Genomic DNA, 23,551 nt, shown 5'->3' with positions numbered 1-23,551 from the left:
TGAGAAATGGAGGTTTTAAATCCCCCCCCCCCCAAAAAAAAAAAAAACTTGGGGGTATTTTTGAAAAAAAATAGCTGAAATGTATCAGCTATGATACATATGAAATGTATCATCTTAGCGATGAAGACAAAATATATACATAATGAAACTTGATAATTTATAATTTCTGTGAGTTCATTAAAGCCATTATAAATATGAATAGGAAGTTCTAACATCAACATTTTTTCTTTTTTCCTTCATTCAGGCTATAAAAAAATCCAAGGTATACCAAAGATATCTATCATAATTCATATATATACATTGAAGTTCATTTCTGAGCTCTGTTCGATAAATGGATAATCATAAAGTTCCATTATACAGTGCGTATCAAAAAAAAGTTTACACTTTGAAAAAGCCCTGGGAATTAAAAAATATACAACATGTGGGTAATTTGTTCACATATAATCTTGGGTTTGGGTCTCATCTATCCAATGAAAGTAAAAGTTTTGACAAAATGTTACACTTGAGTGAGCACTGTCCATTTTGGTAAAGCTCGCAGAAATCTGTTTGCGCAGAAATGCTCGTTTTCACGCTGTGTCAAGGGGAAAGGGCGAAATCAAATTCACCCTGCGAAACATTTCTCATACATTTCCCTCGCACTTTTAGTCAATATTGAAATAAAAACAGATACATTCAAGCATTTTGTAACAATTTTGCCACCCAAATTGAAATTTCAACACTTAGTAAGCACAACCTTTACCCTTTTTGTGCCAGCTGGATCTGAGGACAGAAGTCAATCTGAACAAAAGTTTATATCAGATATCTCCAGCATTTTTTCACTAAGTTTTTATCATTTAAAGTGGGTTTACATTTCATATTTTATTTAATACTTGTTTCTCCACACCTTTTCCAAGCTTGACAATGATTAACAAAATGAAAATCAAGCCTAAGCCATTTCATGTAAATTACAGCTCAGTGTAAAGCAAATATCGTCACGATGGCCTCGGTGTTTGGGGGAGTGGGACACTCTTCGAAGTGTTTTGGGCAAGGAAACAAGTTAAAAGGGTAAAAGATATCTTCAAATCAATTTTACTAGCTAAATTCAACGTGTTCTGCATGATTAAGGTCTATTTCAAAGTTCTGCGCAAATCATTTTTCACTAACTTTTCAAAAGTAAGTGGTGCTCACTCAAGCGGAAATATTTTTCGACAGTTATATCGTCATTTGCTTAAATAATGTTGAAATGTGGAAAAATCTCCAGGATATTACAAATGTATAATTTTACAGGATTTTTTCTAAGTGTAAACTTTTTTTTGATACGCACTGTATTGCATTATGCTATACTTTCTTCATGTTAAATTTCAATACGTTATTTCTCTTTGTATATAGATGTTTATACATAATTCAATTAATTGGAAATCTAAAAGGAAATGTATTGATGTATTACTGATTTATACGATATACTGCTATAAATATTTTTTTATGTTATCATTGTATATAATTGTACAACAAAATGTTCATGTCAAGTGAATGAAGTTTGTTAATAAATTCAATTCAATTCAATTCAATAAATTCGAAATAGAAAATGAGTTGTTTTTGGAAGTATTTTTACTATGAAGTATAACTGAACCGGGTACCGTAAATAAAAACGTATATTCACTGATAATTCAGCTTCTTAATCTTTTTATATCCCTTGCCTTCCTTCATTTTGCCCCCCCCCCCTTCTCTCTCTCTCTCAACCTCAATTGTACAAATCAATGAAACATAAATCCTACTTTCTTGCGTTTATATACAAATTCAATTTCAGAAGTTGGATAAGGAATACTATAAACCAAGTTGCTGAAGTTTATGAATCAGGTAAAGATGTCATCTATATTGGGGGTTGTCCTTCGGCCGTTTGCATCCGAAGTGAGCTTTGACCCGATCCCATGGCAACGATGGATGCGGGAGGAAGGAATGCTCATCTACACCATTTCCACCATTGTCTACCTCATCACCATCTTCACCGTCCAACGAGTAATGAAGAATCGTCCTCGTTTCGTCTTTCGCCTACCCCTCGCTCTCTGGAACATTGGCTTGTCCATCTTCAGTATCGTCTGCGCGTGGCGGCTAAACGTCGCCACGCATTACATCCTATCCCAGCGAGGCGCCACACTGCACAGCCTTGTCTGCGAATGCCACTGCTTCGATAGGGGACAACCCGGCGGGCTCTGGCTGTTCCTCTTCGCAATGAGCAAGCTCGTAGAATACGGTGACACCCTGTTCGTGGTTCTCCGCAAGGCAAAACTCATTGTATTGCATTGGTACCACCACGTGCTCACCTACTTCAGTACCTGTTATCTTTTCGCCTACGCCTCACCGACGGTCTTCGTCATGGCCATGGTCAACACGTATATCCATTCTCTCATGTACCCGTACTACGCTCTCCGCATCTTGGGCGTGGCCGTCCCAAAACGCGTTGCCATGACGATCACCAGCATCCAAATCATCCAGCTTTTGGCGGGTTTTCTCATTAACCTGTACGCCGCGCAGGCGGTGTTTCGAGGAGTGCCATGTGAAGTCGACCATATCGGACTAGGACTGGGTCTGTTTGGTTTCGGGACCTTGTTCATACTATTCGTCAACTTCTTCATTCACAGTTACTTCTTCAGAGCCTCAAAGACATAAAACTCTACGTATTAATAATACCAAACAAAGCGATTTGACCATATATAGGAAAGATTTGCACATTTACCCAATACTTTGTAGTGATCACTCATAACCAAAGTAACGCATACTTCATGACCTGCTAGTACACTGTAAAAAACAATTAGTAGAAATTACTTAATAAAATTGTGGCAAAAAATTGCCTTAATTTTTTCAAGTATTTATGACTTTGGCAGTTTTAAGTAAAATTTACTTATTTTCTTTGCTTCCATTTTACTCAAGAAAATTAAGTTACAATAACTTAATTCAATTAAGTAAAACAATCAACAAAATATTTGAAAATATCAAATGGGGGAGTGGACTTTCGTGATTCGAAAGTCCCACTTTTGGTGGCATCATTTTCATTTTAGACATGTTTTATCCAAATATTAGACTTTGTGAATTGTCACTTACCTGTACATGTATAGGTACTGACATTTATATTTATACGCGATCGTTTCATTCTTACAAATAAAACAGTGAGAATAATTTTCTGCTAAATGACTATTTAATATTGCCTTTTCATTGATTCAACAAAAGAATACAATAGTTAGCACACCCTTATCCAAAACAATTTCAAACACAAATAGATATGACAGTTATTTAAAAAAAAAAAACATTTACTTGCTCTAATGAATATTCATGCATTATTTAAATATGGCGTTAATTGAAAAATATAAGTACATTCAACATGATTTTATAAGTAACAATCATCTTTGCCTAATTGAGTTAGATTTACTCAATCAAAGCAAGCTATCAATACGTGAATTTTCTTAAATGTATATTGAACCCAAATAAATCAAGTTAATCAAGTAAATTAAAAGACAAGTTGAAACTACTTAAAAACAACGAAAAATAATTACAAATTGTAAATTCTACTTAAATACATTAAGTGTTAACTACTGATTCAAAGATTTTTTTTTACAGTGTAGGTTCATGATTGCTCGTGAAAAGAACAATTAAAAGAATCTTTGACATTCGTCATCAAGAAGATTATCTCGCAAGATACTGTCTGATTATACTCGAATAAATGAAATTACGACCGAATTCATGACATTTTTATTCCCAGCTCATTGATGGACAGATATCTTAAGTTTTGATGATTCTACATATCCTTTAATATCATAACCAAATCAATTTTTGAGGCGGCCTGTTCATTAAAATTAATATATGTATGTAACATTCTAACACTGAAAAGCATATAGCATCTTTTGTTAGTTTTTACCGCGGAATAATTATCTTTTTAAACCAAAATCATTCATGCTTTTTTTTTGCTAGTTTTTAATACCGTCTCGATTTTTTTTTTAATGATACCAATTCTCCTTTCTCTCATACAGAAATTGCTATCTGATCTATCACCCCGGGGGGGGGGGCACTTACATTGACGAGTGGATACCATGCGCGACCAAAAAACCACGTAAAAAGGATGTCTTTTTCAAGATAGGGCACGTTACGTACGTAACGTAATAAGGGGTTCAAAAACACTAAAATAATGAAAAAGGGTATCTATTTTTGCTAGGTGAGCTACGTGTTTAGGGTTAAATTTGCGAGGGTGTAAAAAATTAAGACTAAAATGTTTTTATAAAGGATGTCAACACTACGTGTTTAGGGTTTCACACGCCAATACTTGTTAAGGGGTGCATTTTCAGAAAATGTTTAGGGTGCTTTTCGAGACCCCATGGTCGCGCATGGTATCCACTCGTCAATGGAAGTGGCAAAACCGTGGGAGTCAACATTTGCTCCTACCAATGGCAGACCTAAGGGAAAGGGGGGGGGGCATGCAGGTACAACTTCCAATAATATAAAAGGGCGATATAAGAAAATAAATTCTTGAAATTTTAATCTATCAAAACACTAAACAATCCTTTGTCACCAAAGGTTTGAAAGGGCAGGCCAGGATTTTCCAAAAGGGGGGCACATTTTTCCGAGGAATAATTTGACAAGCAAAAAAAAGTCTTCACTTTCAAAGGGGGAGGGGGCACACTTCTGTTTCAAAGGCATTTTTACATTACAAATTTTAATTTTTAATCAGGGGGGGCACGGGCTGGCTGTGCCCCCCCTGGATCCGCCAGTGTGAAAGGGTTACGTTTTATTTCTGCATCTATAGTAGGCCTACATCCAGTGTCAGATGCTAGAAGCGACATGAATTTAGCTCAGACCCCTTGCACTGATTTTTTTCCTATGCCTATTCAGTATACAAGACTTTTTCTTGTCTAAATTTCCCTGAAGACATGGGTCCTCAGGCTGAACTTAACCCTAATAAGGCTGAGCTCAAAAGTTTTCCTCTACTTAATTTCAGAGTATGTTTATAACTAATAGATTAATGTGTATTTTTAGGCTATATTGACACTATTGTCGCCACAGCAATCACTGACTCTTGAAAAGAACAATATACTAGATTTAGATTTTAAGAAAGAAACACAAAATAATAAATCGATTCCTGATATTGGATTAACATGATCTCACGCTCAATTTAATCACAATAAACTCATGAGTAAAACCATTGGTGGACATCCATACTACATTCATCAATCGACCTTTAAGACAATAAAATACACCTTTTAAGGCTGAAACAATAATGCCAAATAATCATCTTCTAACGCATTGAAACCATATGTATGCATTCATATTCACCACCAATCAGTGACCAACCCATTTACTATTAAAACAGAACAGCCACTTTCAGTAGATTTTAACTTGTCTTGCAGATACCCTCTGCACAAAAATATAGCAAATGGCATGTGTTACTGTTAGAAAGATATAAGAAACATTCGAAAAAAAAATTAATAAGGCAACAAATGGCAGTCTTTTCCCCATAAAAAAGTAGGACATGTATTTCCACAACGCAGTGTAAAATTAATCCTAGCATTAAAACAATTAAAATCTGAAATCTGTACCAGACTTTGTTTTTTTTCATGAAAATACATTTTGTTGAGTGCTTATCTAAAATACTAATTATAATGGCAATGTTTTACCATAAAAGAGAACATCAAATAGGACTTTGTATATTTTCATTAAAAATATCTTAACTTTAAAAATGTTTAAGAATCAGATTTCAGAAAAATAGGCATTCTGTACTAGTCATTATCTATTTCACGAAATTGCTTCTATGGGTACTTATCTATTACACATTATAATCATACATTATCTACTTATCAACTGCAGTCCACACAAACACAGAAAAATTTAATTATCACTTCATCAACTGCGTTGGTAATCAAATAGCAAACTCAAATCACAGGTCATAATAATTCATAATTGATGAATGTACCTAAAAACAAGCATGCAGGCCATTGGTTAGTCTGCAAGCGCAGATTCAAATTTGATACTTTAACCAATTATGTCATGTCTAGAGGGAAGACTAGACTGCAAACTCACTCTCTCTGTGGCAGAGTCAGCCACAGTACATAGTGAATCTAGTCTCACTACTTCAGACTCTGCATTATGCACTATGTGAATTGTGAAAACCAAAGGGTCTGTGCCTGCAGACTAATCATCGGTGGCAAGGAATTATAATGCAGCTACCATGAGCCTAAATTTATACAACGCATAACACAATGTTTTTAAGCACTGCATATTACCACAGCTTTAGAACGGCAACCCTGATCAGATGCTCGAGCATTTGAGGAATTTCCTCCTACCAGGTATTAATTATTTGCACCTGGGTTTAGAGTGGCAAATGTAGATATACAAATTGCCAAAGGAGGTGGGTGCTGCGGTGGGATTTGAACCCCCGACCTTCTTGTTCGAGTCAAGACTTATCCACTGAGCCACATATGTCTACTCTTATGCTGGATAGAATCAAGTTGGCTCAAGACATTGGAGTTCAAGTACTCATCCATACCAGACAGACATATTACATTTCAAAAAATACAAAATTGAGCTTAAGACACATATGCCTTTCTTGCAGTATTAAGTTTGTCTTATCTACATATGAAATGAATTATAACTGGCCTGCCAGACTGACACTCTATGGTTTTAAAATAAAATCCAGATCTGCTGTGACTTTGCATTTAATTTAATTTTGCATCTCAAAAGATTAAAATTCAAATCTTGATAGAGCTTTCATTTCAAATCTTTACTGATTTAAGCTACAACCAGTGTCCAGCTGGTCACCATTTACTGCTGATGTGGATTTAATTTGAATCCATGTTATTGATAATGTTGATACATTGGTTTGTACTATGTAGGTTTCCCTATCAACATGATGGCATGAATCAAAGACCAGATTTAACATCAAACTGATTTAAACCATGTCAAATAATGTAACAATTTATTCTTATAGTTTGATGTAAAATATCCAACTTTTCCAAATATTATCAAAACAATACATATACACAGTTGGCAGTCTGTGGTACATGTATGTAATACTCTAGTGGAACAAAGAGTTAAGGTTTTGAAGGGTATGAATTGGCATCGGGTAAATAGTGACCTTATTTCTCAAACACCACACTACCTATGACAATCAATTACATAAAGTTTCACTGAAGTTTTTCTTTGATTAAACAGAATTTAAGAAATATAACCCTTTAGGTAAAATTACCTAAGCTTGATTACTTGAATTAGATTGAACAAAATATCACATTTTTATTAATAAGATTTTCTACCTTATTTAAAACAGAATCACAAAAATATCACTTTTTATAGAAATAGTTGAATATAGGTAAAGTGACCTTCACTGGTGGAATAAGATTGAACTAAACATCCTAAGATTGTCAAATACATGTTTACACACACAAAAAAAACAGAATCATAAAAACAACACATTATTTATACAAATAGTTGTATATAGGTTAAGTGACCTTGACTGATTGAATTACATGTACATTGAATAAACCCTATTCATAACAACTACACAAAAACCACATTCATGACACAGGTTTCTGCTCCGATTACAAACATTGTGGACTGCACACCATTTTTCAGTTGCTGATGGTAACAAAAAGTTTTTCAGATTTGACCCTGCCGTTAGAAGCGGTTGAAGAGCAAATCATCATAAACCATCGTCAAAGGAAGGGAGTGGTGTACATTTCACTATGTTGGTAATCTTTACATTGACTTTTTTTAACACAATAAAAATTCCATAATGTGTACAATGCATGTAGGATTGGCAACATACATGTACATGTATATTGATAATATACACAACATAACTGTGTATCATCCGTCTCACTTTGGTACAGCTAGCATAGGATCAACTGAAAAAAAATCTCAAATCTGCATTAAACCCCTCTATTGCACCAAGAGAAAATTTTAAAAACACCTGTTTTTCAAAACCTGCAAAACAAGTAATACATCCAAAAAGTCACGACAAGGACATGAGAGAGATATTGCAGATAAAAATACCCAATTATGGCACGTACATTTGTGCAAGCAGTCGCTTCTTTGCAAAACTGCCTGCTTTTACATACAATGTCCAAGACATAGTCACCAGGCACTAAAAGGACATATATCAAATTCAAGGATCCAGTCTTTCTCATCTTACTTCCATGAACTTTGACCTTTTATTCTCAAGCTTGTTCTGCCACATGGAATGCGGTTTTACCAACAAGCCATCATGATTGTCTGAGGTACATGAAGGACAAGATGAAAATGACCCAATCCTGGTATTTAATATATGTGTTCATCAATGTGAAGGCAAAAAGGATATCTTCATATTACAGAGTCATCAGTGGCCGGTAACACAAAGCTTAGCAATGATCGTAGAACATTTTTCTACAATTGATTCCATTGACTTCCATGTACAATCAATCGTAAAAATCAATTGCTAACCTTTGCGTTACAGGAACCAGGTCTTCTTGAGTGTAACAGTCTTGGCTGGGGTGGAAAATACGAGTGGGGTAAATACTGGTAAATAATGCCTCAGTCATTTTTTTTAAAGGAAAATGGGAAATAGTTATAAATGCAGGAAACAGGGTAAAAATTAATTATTTTTTATCCGGGGCTACTTTTGAGCTCACCAGACTAAATTTGCCACATTGTATTAAAGTTTACATTGGACCCAATGTGAATTTTAGGGGCTCGTTTTTAGTTTTCCAGGGCTCTGTGGGGCATTTTCGGGGGCAAATTCGCCCCGAGCCCCCGTGTAATATTTTCCCTGGCAGGAAAATACTACGAAAAATAGTTTTTGAATATTTCCAGGTATTGCCCAGTTTCTCAAGAATATTCTAGCGTTTCCCTGTACCTCTCTGTACATCTTGAGTACTTCCCAGCATTTACGAGTTTTTCCCCGTATTTCCCACCTGGAGAGGAAAGACCTAAATTTCCCAAGAAACTGCCAACCCTGGAGTGTAAGGAATATTCCCTGAAAGTCAACAATCCAAAGGCCATAATTGCAGATAAGCAAATTAAAACATCTCCCTAATTTCCTGGTAAATTTTCCTTAACAGAGATGAAAATGAGTGTCGGCAGTCCTGGAATGGGGCTGATTTTTTCAATCATAGAAATCGACCTCACGACTGATCGCTAAAGCTTTATATTACACATTCCTGTAATCAAATAATTATGAATTGGAATGCTACATTGCATTTACTGCTAAATTTTCTTGGAGTCGGCTAAAAAAATTGTTACTTTGTAGGCTCCATCCAAACTGGGCGTTACATGTATATGCAGCAGTCAATTAGGGCCATTACCTAGACTAGCTTGGCAGCTCCGAGTTACAGGAAGTTTGTAGATCACCTTCATACCTTCACATCAATGCTTCATGTTTTTTTCCCCTTTCCTTTATAGGTACTTCTCAATGTCTTTTACGGTGTCCTGCATTATGAAGAAGAAGAAAGAAGAAGAAGAAAAAAAAATTATTACAAACGTATACCCTAAATTATCAATTTTTCAAATTGACCCACATTTTGTCCCTAATGTCATCATATTTTCTTGTTCTCATTTATATGTTTTTATTTTTGTGGATGTTGCCATAAAATTTTAGGTTTATCCTGGGGAGCGTTTCATGGAACGATTTTATCCGACAAGTCCTGTTTTATCCGACAATTACCAGAGGTACAGTACCTCTCAGCCAATCGGAACCAGGGAAAGTTGTCAGATCTGACAACTTGTCGGATAAAAATGTTGATGAAACGCTCCCCTGAAATGTGAATCTTTCAACTTGACCCATGTTTTGTTCCTAATATCACCACATTCTACTGTTCTTATATATTTCCATTTTTAAATACTATTTCTATCTGAATTTTTAATATTTAATATAAAGCTTATGTTTTTATTCTTGTGGATGTTGCCATACAAGTCCTGAGCCCTGTTGCATTATAGTTACTATTTTATATAACTCATACTAAGATTGTTATCTCTGATTGGTCAAAAATGCATCATGTGACACAGTGCTATTCCGTCTATCATCGTCTCAGAGGTTTGACTTACTGTACATTTCTTCTATCAAACCCCCTGATAGCACTCGTAACCCCTGAGGGAGGGGCCACAAGTTGTGTTTCTAGGAGTGCATCTAGCTGGCTCGAGCTCATTCGCTGTGCTTTGCTGCGCTACTGCTGCTCGATCATGTACGCGCAGCCAACGGCGCGCTGGCCTGGCTGGACAACTGAATTTATCGGTTGTCCTGGCCAGCAGCAGATTTGGGATAGAATTATGTGATTATCGATGGGGTATATAAAACAAATATGGACTGCTCTATATTCGGATGACAGTGAAAATCATCACTTTTTCCTTTCCCAAGGCAACCTGGTCCAGTACTGTAAACCATCCTTTATTCCTCTTCTCTTTGTGTGTTTTCATGTAACTTGCTTTTTTAATTGTTTTTGGTTGAAATGCCAAATAAAATAATAAAAGGAAAAATCTTTGAGGAAGGGAGTCACCAGAATTAGAAGTTATTTAATTTTCCTTCCATACAATTTCCCTTCCATACAATTTCCCTAATGAATTTCGTAACTTTTGAAAAGTAAAACTTGCTATCTTATGCATTGCTTGGTGGATCCCTTGGATTTAAATAACAGACAAAGATTGAGAGCATAGGAGTGAAGTTTTTTTTTTTTCAGTCAATCAGTCAGACATCCAAAATTGAAATCTATTTCTGTCTATGTTGAATGGGAGGCTGGATTTACCTCCCCCTCCTGGGAACTGCCCTTACATGTACCTTTCCCTCATTCACAAATGATTAATAGGTGATTACAACACAAAATCTGGGAACAAAGAATAAAAAGGCAGAATATTTTAAGTAGCAAAGTGAATTGTTCAAGAGCAAGGCTTACAGAGTAGACAGCCCCCCCCCCCCACAAAAAAATAAGAGCAAAACGAAGGAAAAGGGGGGAAAAGGATTGACCTACTAGAAAAACAAAAACAAGAACATAATAAAAATCAGAGCGTGCAAGGCCTAGCAAACCGCGTGATTGTTTAAGATGTTATATAAATCATTATTAATGAATGAAAAAGTGGATAGATATGTTTCCTTTGAAACTCACCTTGGGTTCTGTTGGTGGCCCAAACCTCTTCACAGGAATGCCTTCTTTGTTCACCAAAAACTGGGAAGATAAGAATGAAAAAAGTAGATCCATGAATGACATTTTGTTTGCATTGTTGACCATTCAGTTGCAGTAAGGAAGTGTTTCTTTCGTTTATCATCTCTCCTTCCTATATCAGCCGTCTCACTTCCCACGGATTGATTGTACAATGACTGCTGAGTTGAGGTATTTACGTAAGCCAATTGGAGACTTACTGTGCAGCATTTGTACCATTGCACATGTACCATCCAAAATGTACCCTGCAGCGATATTCAGGTGAAATGCGCTTAGGCCTACAAGCTAAATTCAGAAACATGTATGATGCATGCTTGAATCACTGCTAGCAGCATTGTACACATGCTGTTCAGGGATTTCAATAATTCTTTCATTTGTATGGATTTTACATTGGGAAAAACTGTTTGTTCATTGTATTTTTGCTAAACTTCTGAGGCATTTTTCAAGGTGAATAGCGAATATTGTTATTTGTGCAATGGTTCAATATTCCGCATTAGGTGAAAGAGAGACACTCCATTCAACTCAGCTACAATGTACACCTCATTGAATAGAACAGCCTCCTTTAAACTCGTGAAAAATCTCCTACAATTGCACTCGTGTCAATTCACTACAATTTCAATTGCAAGTTACATGTACAAGGTTGTCTTTATGATGTACTGATATGAAATTTGATTGGAGGATTAAATATTTGTCTTAAAAATATAAGCTTCAGTGGCGGATCAGGAAGGGGCACATCCGGCCTGTGCCACCCCCACCCCCCACTCCTAGCATAACAAACCCTGATAAAGCAAGGAAAAATTTGTACTAATGACTACATTGTTTCTTCCAACAACCCACAAACTAAACCCATAACATGAGGGCAACATAAAGTGTTCTCACCTTTGTGAAGTTCCACTTGATACGACTGCAAATGTGAAATAGAAATATGGATACAATTGGTTATTACATCATGCATTTTATCATCAAGGAATAGATTAAAGACTATAAAGGGACCTTCTTTGAAGAAAAAAAAATTTGCAATTAGTCCCACTAACCATAACTATGGTGAGAAATTGAATCACAATTCATATGAGAGACCTATTCATTTATTTTTGTAAACAAGTTAAATAGAGCACAGTGGTTAGTCAGATCAAGGATGTGTGTACAAGTGTTTGTCACATTTTATACCATACATGTATGTTTTAAACAGACACATGTACAATGTATGCATGCTTATTGAGACCCAGATTGGATCAACTACAATTCTTTGTGAAATGGGATAAGGACGGATTAGGACGGACTTAAGAAATGTACAAAATAACCAGTGCTACATAAATAACAATAGCAATTCCAAATTTTTTTTTCCAATTTCCTGTTGGATACAAACTTGAATTTTAGCATAAAGGTTAGTTTGCTACCACAGAAGTATATTTGACTTTGAAAGGCAAAATCAGACTAAGAAGTGGTATTGTTTTGCACAATCTGGTGATTTCTGTGCCCCGGAACACAAAGCTGAACAATGATCATAGAACATTTTTCTATAATGATTCCATTGACTACAATGTACAATTAAACGTAAGAATCCAGCGTACGATTAATCACAAACCTTTGTGTTACGGAACCCTGGTCTAAAAATTTGCCTTTTGACTTAATAATAGATTACACAACTAAGAGAAGGTTGATTTATGTTGACTTTACTGTACTCCCATACTAAGCACCTAATCGGCACAACGGGATTAGACAACTTGTGAACGTCCGCCTTTATTTATCAACAATAAGTTGTGATCTGCTGATATTAAAATCAATCTCCTCACTATCTCTCCCTACATGTTGTTGCAAGGGTATTAAAAATGTGTCTTAAATTGTTAACATTTTAAGGGCAGCTAGGAAAAAACTTCGATTTTGGACTTGTGCCATAAGTCAAGTGGCAACATTCTCTTCCCTAGAAAGAGTTCTTTATAGGATTCAGGAGACTGTACACAAACAATAAGAGGTTGCCACCATTGCTATACTTCTATTATAGATTTTTTGCTAAGCCAGCCTACAAATTTTGAGATATAAAGTTATAACCACAGATATCAATAGGTGGATAGAGCAACAAAGCATTCTTTTGGGTAAAAAGAAGTACTCCAAAAGGTCATGTGTGCACAATGTTTACACACTTTTATTTTCTATTGTGTGTGCATGTGCATGCATGGCGCGTGGAGTACTTTACGCTTTGGTATGGTCGCGTATACTATTAATTGTTTACTTGGAGTACTTTTCCTTTGCCTCAAGGTCGTACATGCAGTAGCGCACAATGAGCTCCATCTAGCTTATGGTTATCAATAATTTTAACGCCTTGGCAACGATGTATCATTTTTTAAATCTCATTTTTTCTGACTTACTTTCCCAGGGTGCCTTTCTGTTTGATCTTGAGGTATTTGTAAAGGGGGATGGCGTTGTCTCCGTTCACGTCAATCTTGGAGAACAGATCAAACTGAGCACCGTACTTATCTTGGGCAAACTTCTTGATCTCTGCATTCGGCTTTGGCTCCTGGGTTGAAGAAACAATAATTTACAATTACATAATGATAATCAAGGATAGCCAGGCTTAAATTATTCCAAGGCAAAGACAACTCCCAGGCAAGGGATGACCTATCAATTGGTCTCAATGCCCCTTTGACTGGCATTTGAACCCTTTTCAATTTTCCCCATTTGTGCTGTAAAATGAAAATGTGCCCTTTTAAAAAAGTGACCATGTCCTAAAATATATATTCAAATTCAAGGACTGTAATAATAATGAGAAATAAAAATTGATTGAATGACAAAATATAGAATTAATAAAACCCTTTGTAGGGAAGTTGCAACGGATTGCTATTTCATCAAGGGCTTAAGTTGAAAGAATCGCAAACAGCATACCACCTTTGGCACTGTATTTACTATATATGCCAATGATCGATATAGTTTCTTTTTTTTTCTCCTCCACCACCACCACCATCACCTGTATATCACCCATTTTTTTTTTTTTTTAGGGGGGGAGGCTTCTTTTTCCAACCAACTCTCTAAATCTACAACATTGGAGAAGCTTTAACATTGTAGTGAATGGGGATTTTCCAGGGCCCCTTTTTTATCATTATTTTCCAGGGTTCTTTTGAGCATTTTGGGGGCAGAAATGATCCCAAGTAATTTTGTCCATATGATCAGGGCCCTGCTGCATAAAAGTTACTATTATAATAACTTTTCCATTCAATGGTAACTTTCATGGAATCCTTGATTTTGATTGGTTGATGAGCACTGTTACCATGGTAGTTACCATTAGTAACTTTCATCCAACCAGGCCCAGGGATGTACATGTAGTTGAGGCCTGTACTTCGAAGTCACAAGGCCGCAGGAGAAAACCTTCTCCCATAAACATTGTACCCGTTACTTGGTCCAAGGCCGAGGCCGGCAAAATGAATGAAAAGCAAATGAAAAGTACAAACCTGTCCACCAAACTGGTTGCAGGGGAAACCAAGAATCTTGAGACCTCTAGAACTACCAAACTGCTGATCTAACTCGACCAGCTGTTTGTAGTTCTTGTCGGTTAACCCTCAGCTGGATGCCACGTTCACAATAAGACATACATGACCCCTACAAAACAAAACAGAAACATACATGAAGAGCGATATCATTATAAGCTGATATGGAAGTAAATGGTTAGTCCCTGACATTTTTTGTTTGCTCTTTTACATAAAAACAAAGTTAGGAAAGAAACATATCAGTCAAAGGGATTGAGTAACTTCAAGGTTTGTAAAATCTGACCTGTGGGGACCTACCTGCTGTCCATCCGATAATTTTTAAAGAGGAAGCCCAGAAGATGTTTTTTCATTTAAAGCATCATTACATACTGTAATTCACAATACATGTAGGTAAAAAGGGTTGTAATTTTCCCTCAACAACGTTCAGTAGAAACTTAAGCATCCATGTGGACTTTTATGAATGTAGTCATCAATATCTAAGTAATGTATTAGTGACCGATATGTTTGAAATTCTTGGGTTATTCTTGTCCGACCTATTGAAAAAATTTAGCAATCACAATTACAGCATAAGCTGCAGTAGCAAAAATATATATGTTTAGATCTTGATCAAAGCCCAACAATCACTTCAAGGTTTGGTGAAAAATCCAAGTTCTAATTTTGTGATTTCATACGCGAGCAGCTCCCCATACAGTCTGTTTTCTGATCTCTTGTATTGAACTAATCCATGGTCATATATTTTTTTTCAATCTTTCTGTTGTAAGCCAAATACAGTGCAAATTCATACCAATAGATATTCAATTCATCGGCACATTTGTAATGCATGCTAACTATTACAAACTGTCTGGAAATGATAAATACAATATTTTTCTCCACCATTTCAGTATGAGAAATTAGAACAGTTAAACATATGAAACATGCAATTGACTAGTTTTTGACATTTGAGAGTTTTCAGTAACCTAAAATCATAGCACGTATACTACATGGTTTACATAAATTTAGCCAGATGTTACATTTACAAGCGCAAGTATTACATGTAGAGATTCACATTGAAAAAAAAAAAATCGGCCTCCCATCTAAACCACTTACGTGTAAATTCTGATCTGGATTAATAATTCTACAATTATTATTCTACCTAATGTTTTTAAAAAATTCCTTGAATTCCATCCTTGCATTTGCTGATACAATACTTACTTGTACTTCTCTAATGATACTTCATTGCCATCTATATCAGTTACAGTAAAGGCATAGATGTTTTCAGCCGTTTTCCACCAATTCGGGTCATTGTTACCCGCTCCCGCTGCCTACAAAATAAAAATAAAGAAAGAATACAAACAAAAATATTAATACTAAAGCTTTAAAAAAGAGGCATGATTCAGTATTGAGTAACCAAAGCTAAAAAGTCAAGGGTTATTTCATGGCATATTGACAATGTTTCTGACACATAAAACATAAAATGAGAAAGTATAAGGGAAATCGAAGACAATTAAACTTACCCAGTACATAAATATTTATAAGTCAAAGCTAATTTAAGAGATAATTTGCATTTCATTTGTAAAATATACTTTTTTGTGGAAAAATCATGTAATAATTGTAACTAACAACCTCCTAATTCTCTATGAATATCTAATTGGACCTTATCATATTCACTTTTTTAAATCTACTTTCTAAAGCAGACAGTAAATCTAAATCATTTTCTTAGTTTTGTTTCAGGGTGCACACTAGTACTAATACTCAACCACTTCTTTATTAGGACCTCATATCCTGTAGAATCCTGCACAAAACACCCTTGATTTTATAAGTAAATTTATGAAAAATTAAGAAGAGCCCTTCGTGGCATTCTATATAAAATGTACAGTATGCCTATTGCACTATACCAAGTAACAGCTTCTGATCTATTATGTACACTATATAAATGACCTTTGACCCTAAATCTACATGTACAAGGTCAGGACAACATATTATATGCTAGTATTCTGAGTTTTTATTGGCACACATAGGGTATGTACTTATGTATTGTAATCACTTCGGAACTAACTTGTATCAGGTATATTATCACACCTTCTCTTAATCATAAGTTTCATTTTCAAACCAAACCACAGAGCAATGTAACAAGTATGAAATTACCCTCACAATGACGAGTTCTACAATTCTGTTAAAAAAATAATTCAATAAAATCAGGGAAATGTAGAGCAAATAGGTGAGTATGCAGTTTGCACCAATTGCTATTTTCAAATCACTCAATGAACACAAAGTATATTACAGAGTACAGACAATCAAACATACCATTATTACACAGACTTTACTATTTCCTCAATTTGTAAAATATAGAGTGCCAAGTTGTTTCCTCCAAACCACCAAGATCACCAGTATCATAAATGTATAAGTTTCAAATGCTGAAATGTTCTTAAAAAACGGAGTAGAATGGTAAATGCACTATGCAAATATAAGTGATGCTTGAACCAGCTAAAGGCAAATATTTGCCCTGGTATCTGACCTACAGTAATTCAATGACTAGCGAGTGTTCAAAGCTTTTCAGACAAGACACTTTAATTTTAGCCCTCAATAGAAATCTTGAAGAAAAAAAAATCTTAAACCATTGTAAAGTGAATTTAAATGAGCATACTTACATTTGAATCATTGAATGTATTCAAATGATTGCTATCAAATGTATGCTATCAATTAAACAATGTTTCTAGATTTTTTTTCAGTAATGGTATTTTGCTTGTAATGTGAAAGTATATTCGACAAGAATGAAATGTAAAATCTTCATTAGAATTAAGGGAAAAGCAGGGCTTATATGCCCCTAAGTGTCCCCCCCCCCCAAAAAAAAAAAAAAAACCTGGAAAACTGAAAAAAGGCCACAGATCTTTTCAAAGGGTCTAATGTGTAAACTGTAATACATAGCAAATAAGGCTGCGCATTTTTTTTAAAGGTAACCCTGAATATCCACAGAAATGTAGCCACAAACTAGCATCGGAAATATGATTATGAATAATTACATCATGTATGTTCCTTGATATGAGAATGCAACACCCCATTACAACCTGTACATTTTTCTGAGATAGAGTTCATGTGAACAACATCTTTTGTTTCAACATCAATATAGTTTGTACACATGGTACATTCACAGGATAAAAATTTGAAGAAAAAAACACATTTTTTAATAATCAAATCATGGACCTATAGGTCCAAGATCAAATAAACAACTAATAAGTGACATTTTCCTACATTCATTCTAAAATTATTCATATTAGTTTCATTAATATCATTTTATCTTTATTTGCACAGCCTGATTCTGAAAAAGCTTGGTTCTATCAATGCTAGGTCACAATTTCATCTTCAAGAGAAGAACATTGGTGATTGCTTTCTCACCATTTATAATCTGAACTGCTGTTATTCAAAATTGCATTAGAATTGTTTTTAAAGTCTTAAACCCTATGTGAAAGCTGTCTTATACAGCAAGTTCATTTTGGTGTTTCTGAGCTCTGCAAAAAGACTACAATATATTACAATTATACAATGTACAAGTCATTGTAATTTGCACACTCTACTCTGTACCAATATGTGTTATCTAATTAAAGATAAGATAGTCATTTGGCCATTCACTATACATGGCCAGCACTGTATTAACAAGTGTGGAGGGTACCATGCACTAGCTGGTTCACCAACCACTGACTATTAAAGTACAGTACTATGAATCAAAAGATATTGCTTTAATTTACTGTTTTTCACTGAGATGAATGGAAAGAATGACTAAAGAATCCATGGATAGGGGAAAAATGATATTGCACCAAAATTCTATTTTAGATAGGATGGTTTAAGGAATCACGGGGAATCAAATCATTTTATTTAGAGGATGTACTGTAATATACCAATTTACCTAAAAAAGAGTTCATGTGGAAAAAGCTGTGACAGTGTGAGGTTTATAAATGAATTGTGTTGATTTAATACCTGCTTTTGTAATGAATAGGCCTACCCGTATATGTTATGTAATCAGAAAATCGTGTGTATATTTGTATAATCCATGTATGAATGTCTGTTTGCTGTTTCCTTTTAAGAAGACAAACTGATAGAAAAGCCATTTACATGTACCTATTCTATTCAATAACCATAAAGAAGCTTTATTAAGGGCCTTAGAAGCAATAATGCCATTTAATCCCCTTTATAAAGATTTTTGGCTACTGGGCACTGGATCAATGTTTCTTTTCTCTAGTCTGTCAATAAACTTAAGGCCTGATGATGACCAAAATAATCTCAAGTTCAGTCCTGACATCGAGGCACAAACTGGACCCTCAAAAAAAGGAGAAGTTCTGTCTCGTTCGTTCTCCTTCTGTCAAAATTGAAAACAAAATGACCGATCGATACCGAGAATGAACGCGACAGAGGTAAAACTTTTCCTTTTTTGGGGGGGGGGTTAGGTTTGAGCCTTGATGTCAGGATTTCTGTGTATTCTGTGTCACTATAGACCTTCATCCATATAATCAAGGTAAAATGCATAATTTATTTTTCCCCTTTTTATTTAGAGTGCTATTGCAACCCCAATCTACCCCATTTTGGAGAGTATATGTCTGCCTTGTATTACACCGATGACTCCTGGACCTGGGCTCCGGCCTGCGAAGCGGAACGGAGCTCCCTGGGTTGTCGATAGCAAGCCGTCTCTTTGACCAAAAGCTTCAGTCTCTGTATTTTGGTTGTTCCTCTGAACTGCGTTGGCTCACTCACCAATACATATAGTAAAATCAAGGTGCGACATAAGCGCTTGCCCGATTGCCCGGGGCAAGTAAAAGTTAGAGTCGGGCAAGTGTTTTGAAGCAAAGACAAAAACTAATTGCCCGAATCGGGCAAGCAAAATTCTCATATAGAAATTATATTGAGAAAGATTCCCCATATTTTACCATCAAAAATATGAAAAGAAAAAGAGAGAAAAAAAGCCATTTATCATTAATTTCTTTCAAAAAGTTTATAAGTCATGATTCGAATTGCAAAATTTGCGCCATTTTCTGCAATAAACACACAGCTCAGACACGTACCGTACACACACACTCAGAATTAATGGCAGTCTAGCATACCTAGCTAGCTAGCGCCTAGTCCACGCAGCCCATGGTTTCTACGGTGCTGCACGAACGAAGTTTGCTCTGGAAGAAATCTCACACAGAACTGTCAAACTTCACATTTTTTACCAATGAAAACTCTTGTAATGTCCACATTTCCTAAAAATTGGGGTAGCTCTATCATTTGTAAGCAGTAAAAGGAAAAATTTTCACTTCCGTTATGCTTCAAAAAGATCGGGTTTCGAATGATCGTCTAGTATCGCACACACTGAAATACATTGTTTGACAGTCCCACATATATGCATGTGTGTGTATGTTGTAACTATTTTTTTTAGCCAAGGAAATTTATAAATTTTCTTCTTTATTTATGACTGGATAGTCTGAGCTTTCTTCCTTACTGTTTTCTTTCTTTCTGCCTATCTTTCCTTTTTTTTTCAATCTTTCCTTCTTTTGAATCTCTCTTTATTTCTTTCCGTCTTTCGTTCATTTTTTTCTGTTACTATAGCTGTCTTTCATTTTGTCATTCTTTTCTTTCTATCTTTTTTCTTTCTTCCTTCCATCCAACCTTTGTTTACCTCTTTCTTTAATCCTTCCTTCTTTTTCCCCTTCCTTTCATTCTTTCTTACTGTCGTTCTTCCGTCCATCCATTCTTTACCTTTTCTTCCTTTCTTTTTTTTCTTCCTTACTTTCTTCATCCCTTTCATTCTTTCTTTTTTTTCTTCCTTACTTTCTTCATCCCTTTCATTCTTTCTTTCCTTTCTTTATTTCTTTCCTTCATTTCTTCCTTTCTTTTTGTCTTTCTTTGTCCTTCCTTTCTTTCTTTCAGTTTCTTTCTGATTTTCTTTATTTCTGTCTTTTGATCTCCCTTTTTTTTTCCATCCATCCTTTCTTTTCTTCCTTATTTTTTTATATTTCTGCCTTGCTTCATCTCTTTCCTTGATTCCTTCCTTCATTTCTTTCTGTCTTTCGTTATATCTTTCTTTTCTTTTTTTCCTTCCTTCCATCTATCCTTTTACCTTTTCTTTCTCAAGTTCCTTTCTCTCGTTTTTTTCTTTGCCTTTTCCTTCCTTCCATCCATCCTTTACCTTTTCTTTTTTTCTTCCTTTCTTTCCTTTTACCTTTTTTCTTTCTTTTTCTTTTTTTTATTCGTTCCTTTCTTTCTTTCCTTTCTTTCTCTTCCCCTCAGTTTTTATTTCTCTATTTTTTTTCCTTTCCTTCCTTCTTTCTTCCCTTTCTTTCTGATTTTCTTTATTTCTGTCTTTCGTTCTTTTGATCTTTCTTTGATTCTTTGATTTGATTCTTACTAAAATCTTAGTTAGACTGGTCTGTGTGCAGTCACCCTAAAACTTAGTCTAGACTAAACTAAAGACAAAGTCTTTGACTTGTTATTATTTTATTAAATGTTCAAAAGGAGCAAGGCCTACAAACTTTCATCTAATAATAAAGTTAATTAACTTTTTATTATACTCCATCATGTCAACTGATATTGAAATTAATACCCACTCGTTTTTCCAGCTAACGTTAGTCTACGAGTACGAGTCCTGTCGCTAAAGTTTCTAAACAGCCCCCCCCCCCCCCCCCCCCCCCCCCACCTTCGGCGACGGAGCTCCTCGGGGGACTTGGCCGCGTCTTGCTTGGTCACTTTCCCCATCACCAGTCCGGAGTCACAAAAGTTCAAAAGTAACTCACCATCGTCGTTACAAATGGCGATTTTCTGGACGCATATAAATAAACACCAACGCTCAGAATAGCTCCAACTCCGAATGCAGTGCTCCTGAATTGTGGCACTGCTCTCGAAATTCTATGAAGGACGCGAGTAATCATCGAATCGATAGATAGCTGCACTTTTCAACATCAACGATATGTAGGCGAAGGTTCACGATGAGTAAACAAGTTTGCGGTACCGCGCTGTCTGCTTTGAAAAAAAAATAGAAACTTACTTCAATGTGCACGCAGTTGCTATTACGTGTACGCACAGAAATAGTTAACAGTCGATTTGTGTGCATCATAATGACTACGGTATCCGTCATGTAATCACCACGCCATATATTTTCATCTTTCTTCTGATAATGAAAGAGCTGGGTTTATCCACTCATTCAATGAACAAGGTGGGTTTATCGGAAGTGTGGGAAATTCGAATCACGATTGGCGCTAATAAAGGCCAGTCAGAGTTCTATAGGGTGACCATCCCCTTTGTGGAAGCGATAAGGTATAAAGTAGAAAGTTTTTGTATTAAAAAAAAGCTCTTGGTCTTGTAATTCAAATCCAAATCTAGTAGGAAAAAAAAAATTGTGTCACATTCAGCCCCTTCCCCAACTGCTTCTGATTCTTAAATATTCTTGTACACTATACAAAAAATCGACGAATCTCTTTAGAGTGGATTATACCTCGCTCGCTACTTAAAGGACAAGTCCACCCCAACAAAAACGTGATTTGAATAAAAAGAGAAAAATTCAACCAGCATAACACTGAAAATTTCATCAAAATCGGATGTAAAATAAGAAAGTTATGACATTTTAAAGTTTAGCTTATTTCTAACAAAATAGTTATGTGAACGAGCCAGTTACATCCAAATGAGAGAGTCGATTATGTCACTCACTCACTATTTCTTTTGTTTTTTATTATATGAAATATGAAATATTTTGATTTTCTCATCATTGTCATGTGAAATGAAGTTTCATTCCTCCCTGAACACGTGGAATTCCATTATTTTAACATTTTGTGCTTCAGGCAAGGAGGTCCTAATCGTCAAATCCGTAAAAATTGAAATATTGTATAATTCAAACAATAAAAAACAAAAGAAATAGTGAGTGAGTGATGTCATCGACTCTCTCATTTGGATGTAACTGGCTCGTTCATATAACTATTTTGTTAAAAATAAGCGAAACTTTGAAATGTCATAACTTTCTTATTTTACATCCGATTTTGATGAAATTTTCAGCATTGTGCTCGTCTGATTTTTCTCTATTGATTCAAATCAACATTTTTCTGAGGTGGACTTGACCTTTAAATTTCACTCATATAGGCCTATATATAATCTAAGTCATTTTGTCCCGAATTTTGTGCCCCGGCCTCATTTTTTTTTCTTCATACCAATGTTACGTAGGCCTTTTTTCAAGCAAACTCACGCCAACGTACCTTTTTATCTGAGAATTGTCCTTAATCACTTATAATGCGCTGCTATTTTAATCTTCCTACCTCTTTTACGCCTTCTTCCATGAAGGCCTACATACTGTGTCTGTGTTTTATATTCATTGTTTTTGTATTGATATTCATGATTGATTTGTATGTTCTCCATGAAAAAGGGATGAAATATCGATAGGAAGAAAATAAATGTTTAATTGAATTGACATACGGGGGCATATGTCATTACAGGGTAGACAGCATGCTCGTCCAGGACCCTAAACAAAAATGTTACCCTGTCAAGTTTTCCCAACGGAGTCTCAAACTCTTTACACGCACTAAACGATCAAGGCTACTGAGTAAAAGCAACTGCCCCCCCCCCCCCCCCCGCCTAAGCTGGCCACGGAGGATTATCTAAAAAGTCGTTACTGGGGCCGGGTGCTGTGACAATGCTCAGCACCCCCAGTAACAATAGAATAATCCCCCGTGGACAGGGCCCTGCCCCCCTAGCCTCTTGTCGAGGCCCTGTCGGCTGCTTTAAAGGATAATGAAACTCTTGGAGCAAGTTAGCTTTTGTGAAAGCAGAAAAATCAAAGAATAAGATTAACAAAAGTTTGAGTAAAATAGGACTAGCAATAGAAGAGTTATGAGCATTTGAATGTCGAGATCACTAATGCTATGGAGATCCTCCCATTGGCAATGCGACCAAGATCTATGATGTCACAGATGAACAACTCTCCCCTTTTGGAATCTGAAA

General features: G+C 35.6%; 2 protein-coding genes across 5 annotated transcripts; one reads left to right on the top strand and one right to left on the bottom strand.

The window, feature by feature from the left end:
- The first annotated feature begins 1,827 nt into the window (after nucleotides 1-1,827).
- On the top strand, nucleotides 1,828-2,646 carry LOC129271913 (putative fatty acid elongase 4). Its single transcript, XM_054909165.2, has one exon. The coding sequence runs from the start codon at nucleotides 1,828-1,830 to the stop codon at nucleotides 2,644-2,646; it is 819 nt and encodes a 272-aa protein (XP_054765140.2).
- A 2,464-nt stretch (nucleotides 2,647-5,110) lies between these two features.
- LOC129270920 (glutathione peroxidase-like) lies at nucleotides 5,111-21,609 on the bottom strand. 4 transcript variants are annotated; one of them, XR_010295170.1, is made up of 8 exons: nucleotides 21,361-21,609; nucleotides 15,812-15,921; nucleotides 14,585-14,732; nucleotides 13,508-13,656; nucleotides 12,021-12,045; nucleotides 11,088-11,147; nucleotides 8,096-9,420; nucleotides 5,111-5,812 (listed from the first exon to the last, which is right to left on the bottom strand). XR_010295170.1 is itself a non-coding variant. In XM_064106909.1 (7 exons), exons 1-7 carry the CDS (start codon nucleotides 21,493-21,495, stop codon nucleotides 9,388-9,390), a joined length of 660 nt encoding a protein of 219 aa, XP_063962979.1. In that variant the 5' UTR covers nucleotides 21,496-21,581; the 3' UTR covers nucleotides 5,111-9,387. The 4 variants fall into 4 exon arrangements, 2 of the variants coding, with proteins under 2 accessions (XP_063962979.1, XP_063962980.1); XR_010295171.1 differs by lacking the exon at nucleotides 21,361-21,609 and adding an exon at nucleotides 16,904-17,022; XM_064106909.1 differs by having other exon boundaries at nucleotides 5,111-9,420; nucleotides 21,361-21,581.
- Between the last annotated feature and the right edge of the window lie 1,942 nt (nucleotides 21,610-23,551).

The sequence above is a fragment of the Lytechinus pictus genome, chromosome 11 (genome assembly GCF_037042905.1).
Source record: "Lytechinus pictus isolate F3 Inbred chromosome 11, Lp3.0, whole genome shotgun sequence".
Lineage (NCBI taxonomy): Eukaryota > Metazoa > Echinodermata > Echinoidea > Temnopleuroida > Toxopneustidae > Lytechinus > Lytechinus pictus.
The sequence above is the reverse complement of the archived record's forward strand: the minus strand, read 5'-3'. Positions and strand labels throughout refer to the sequence as shown.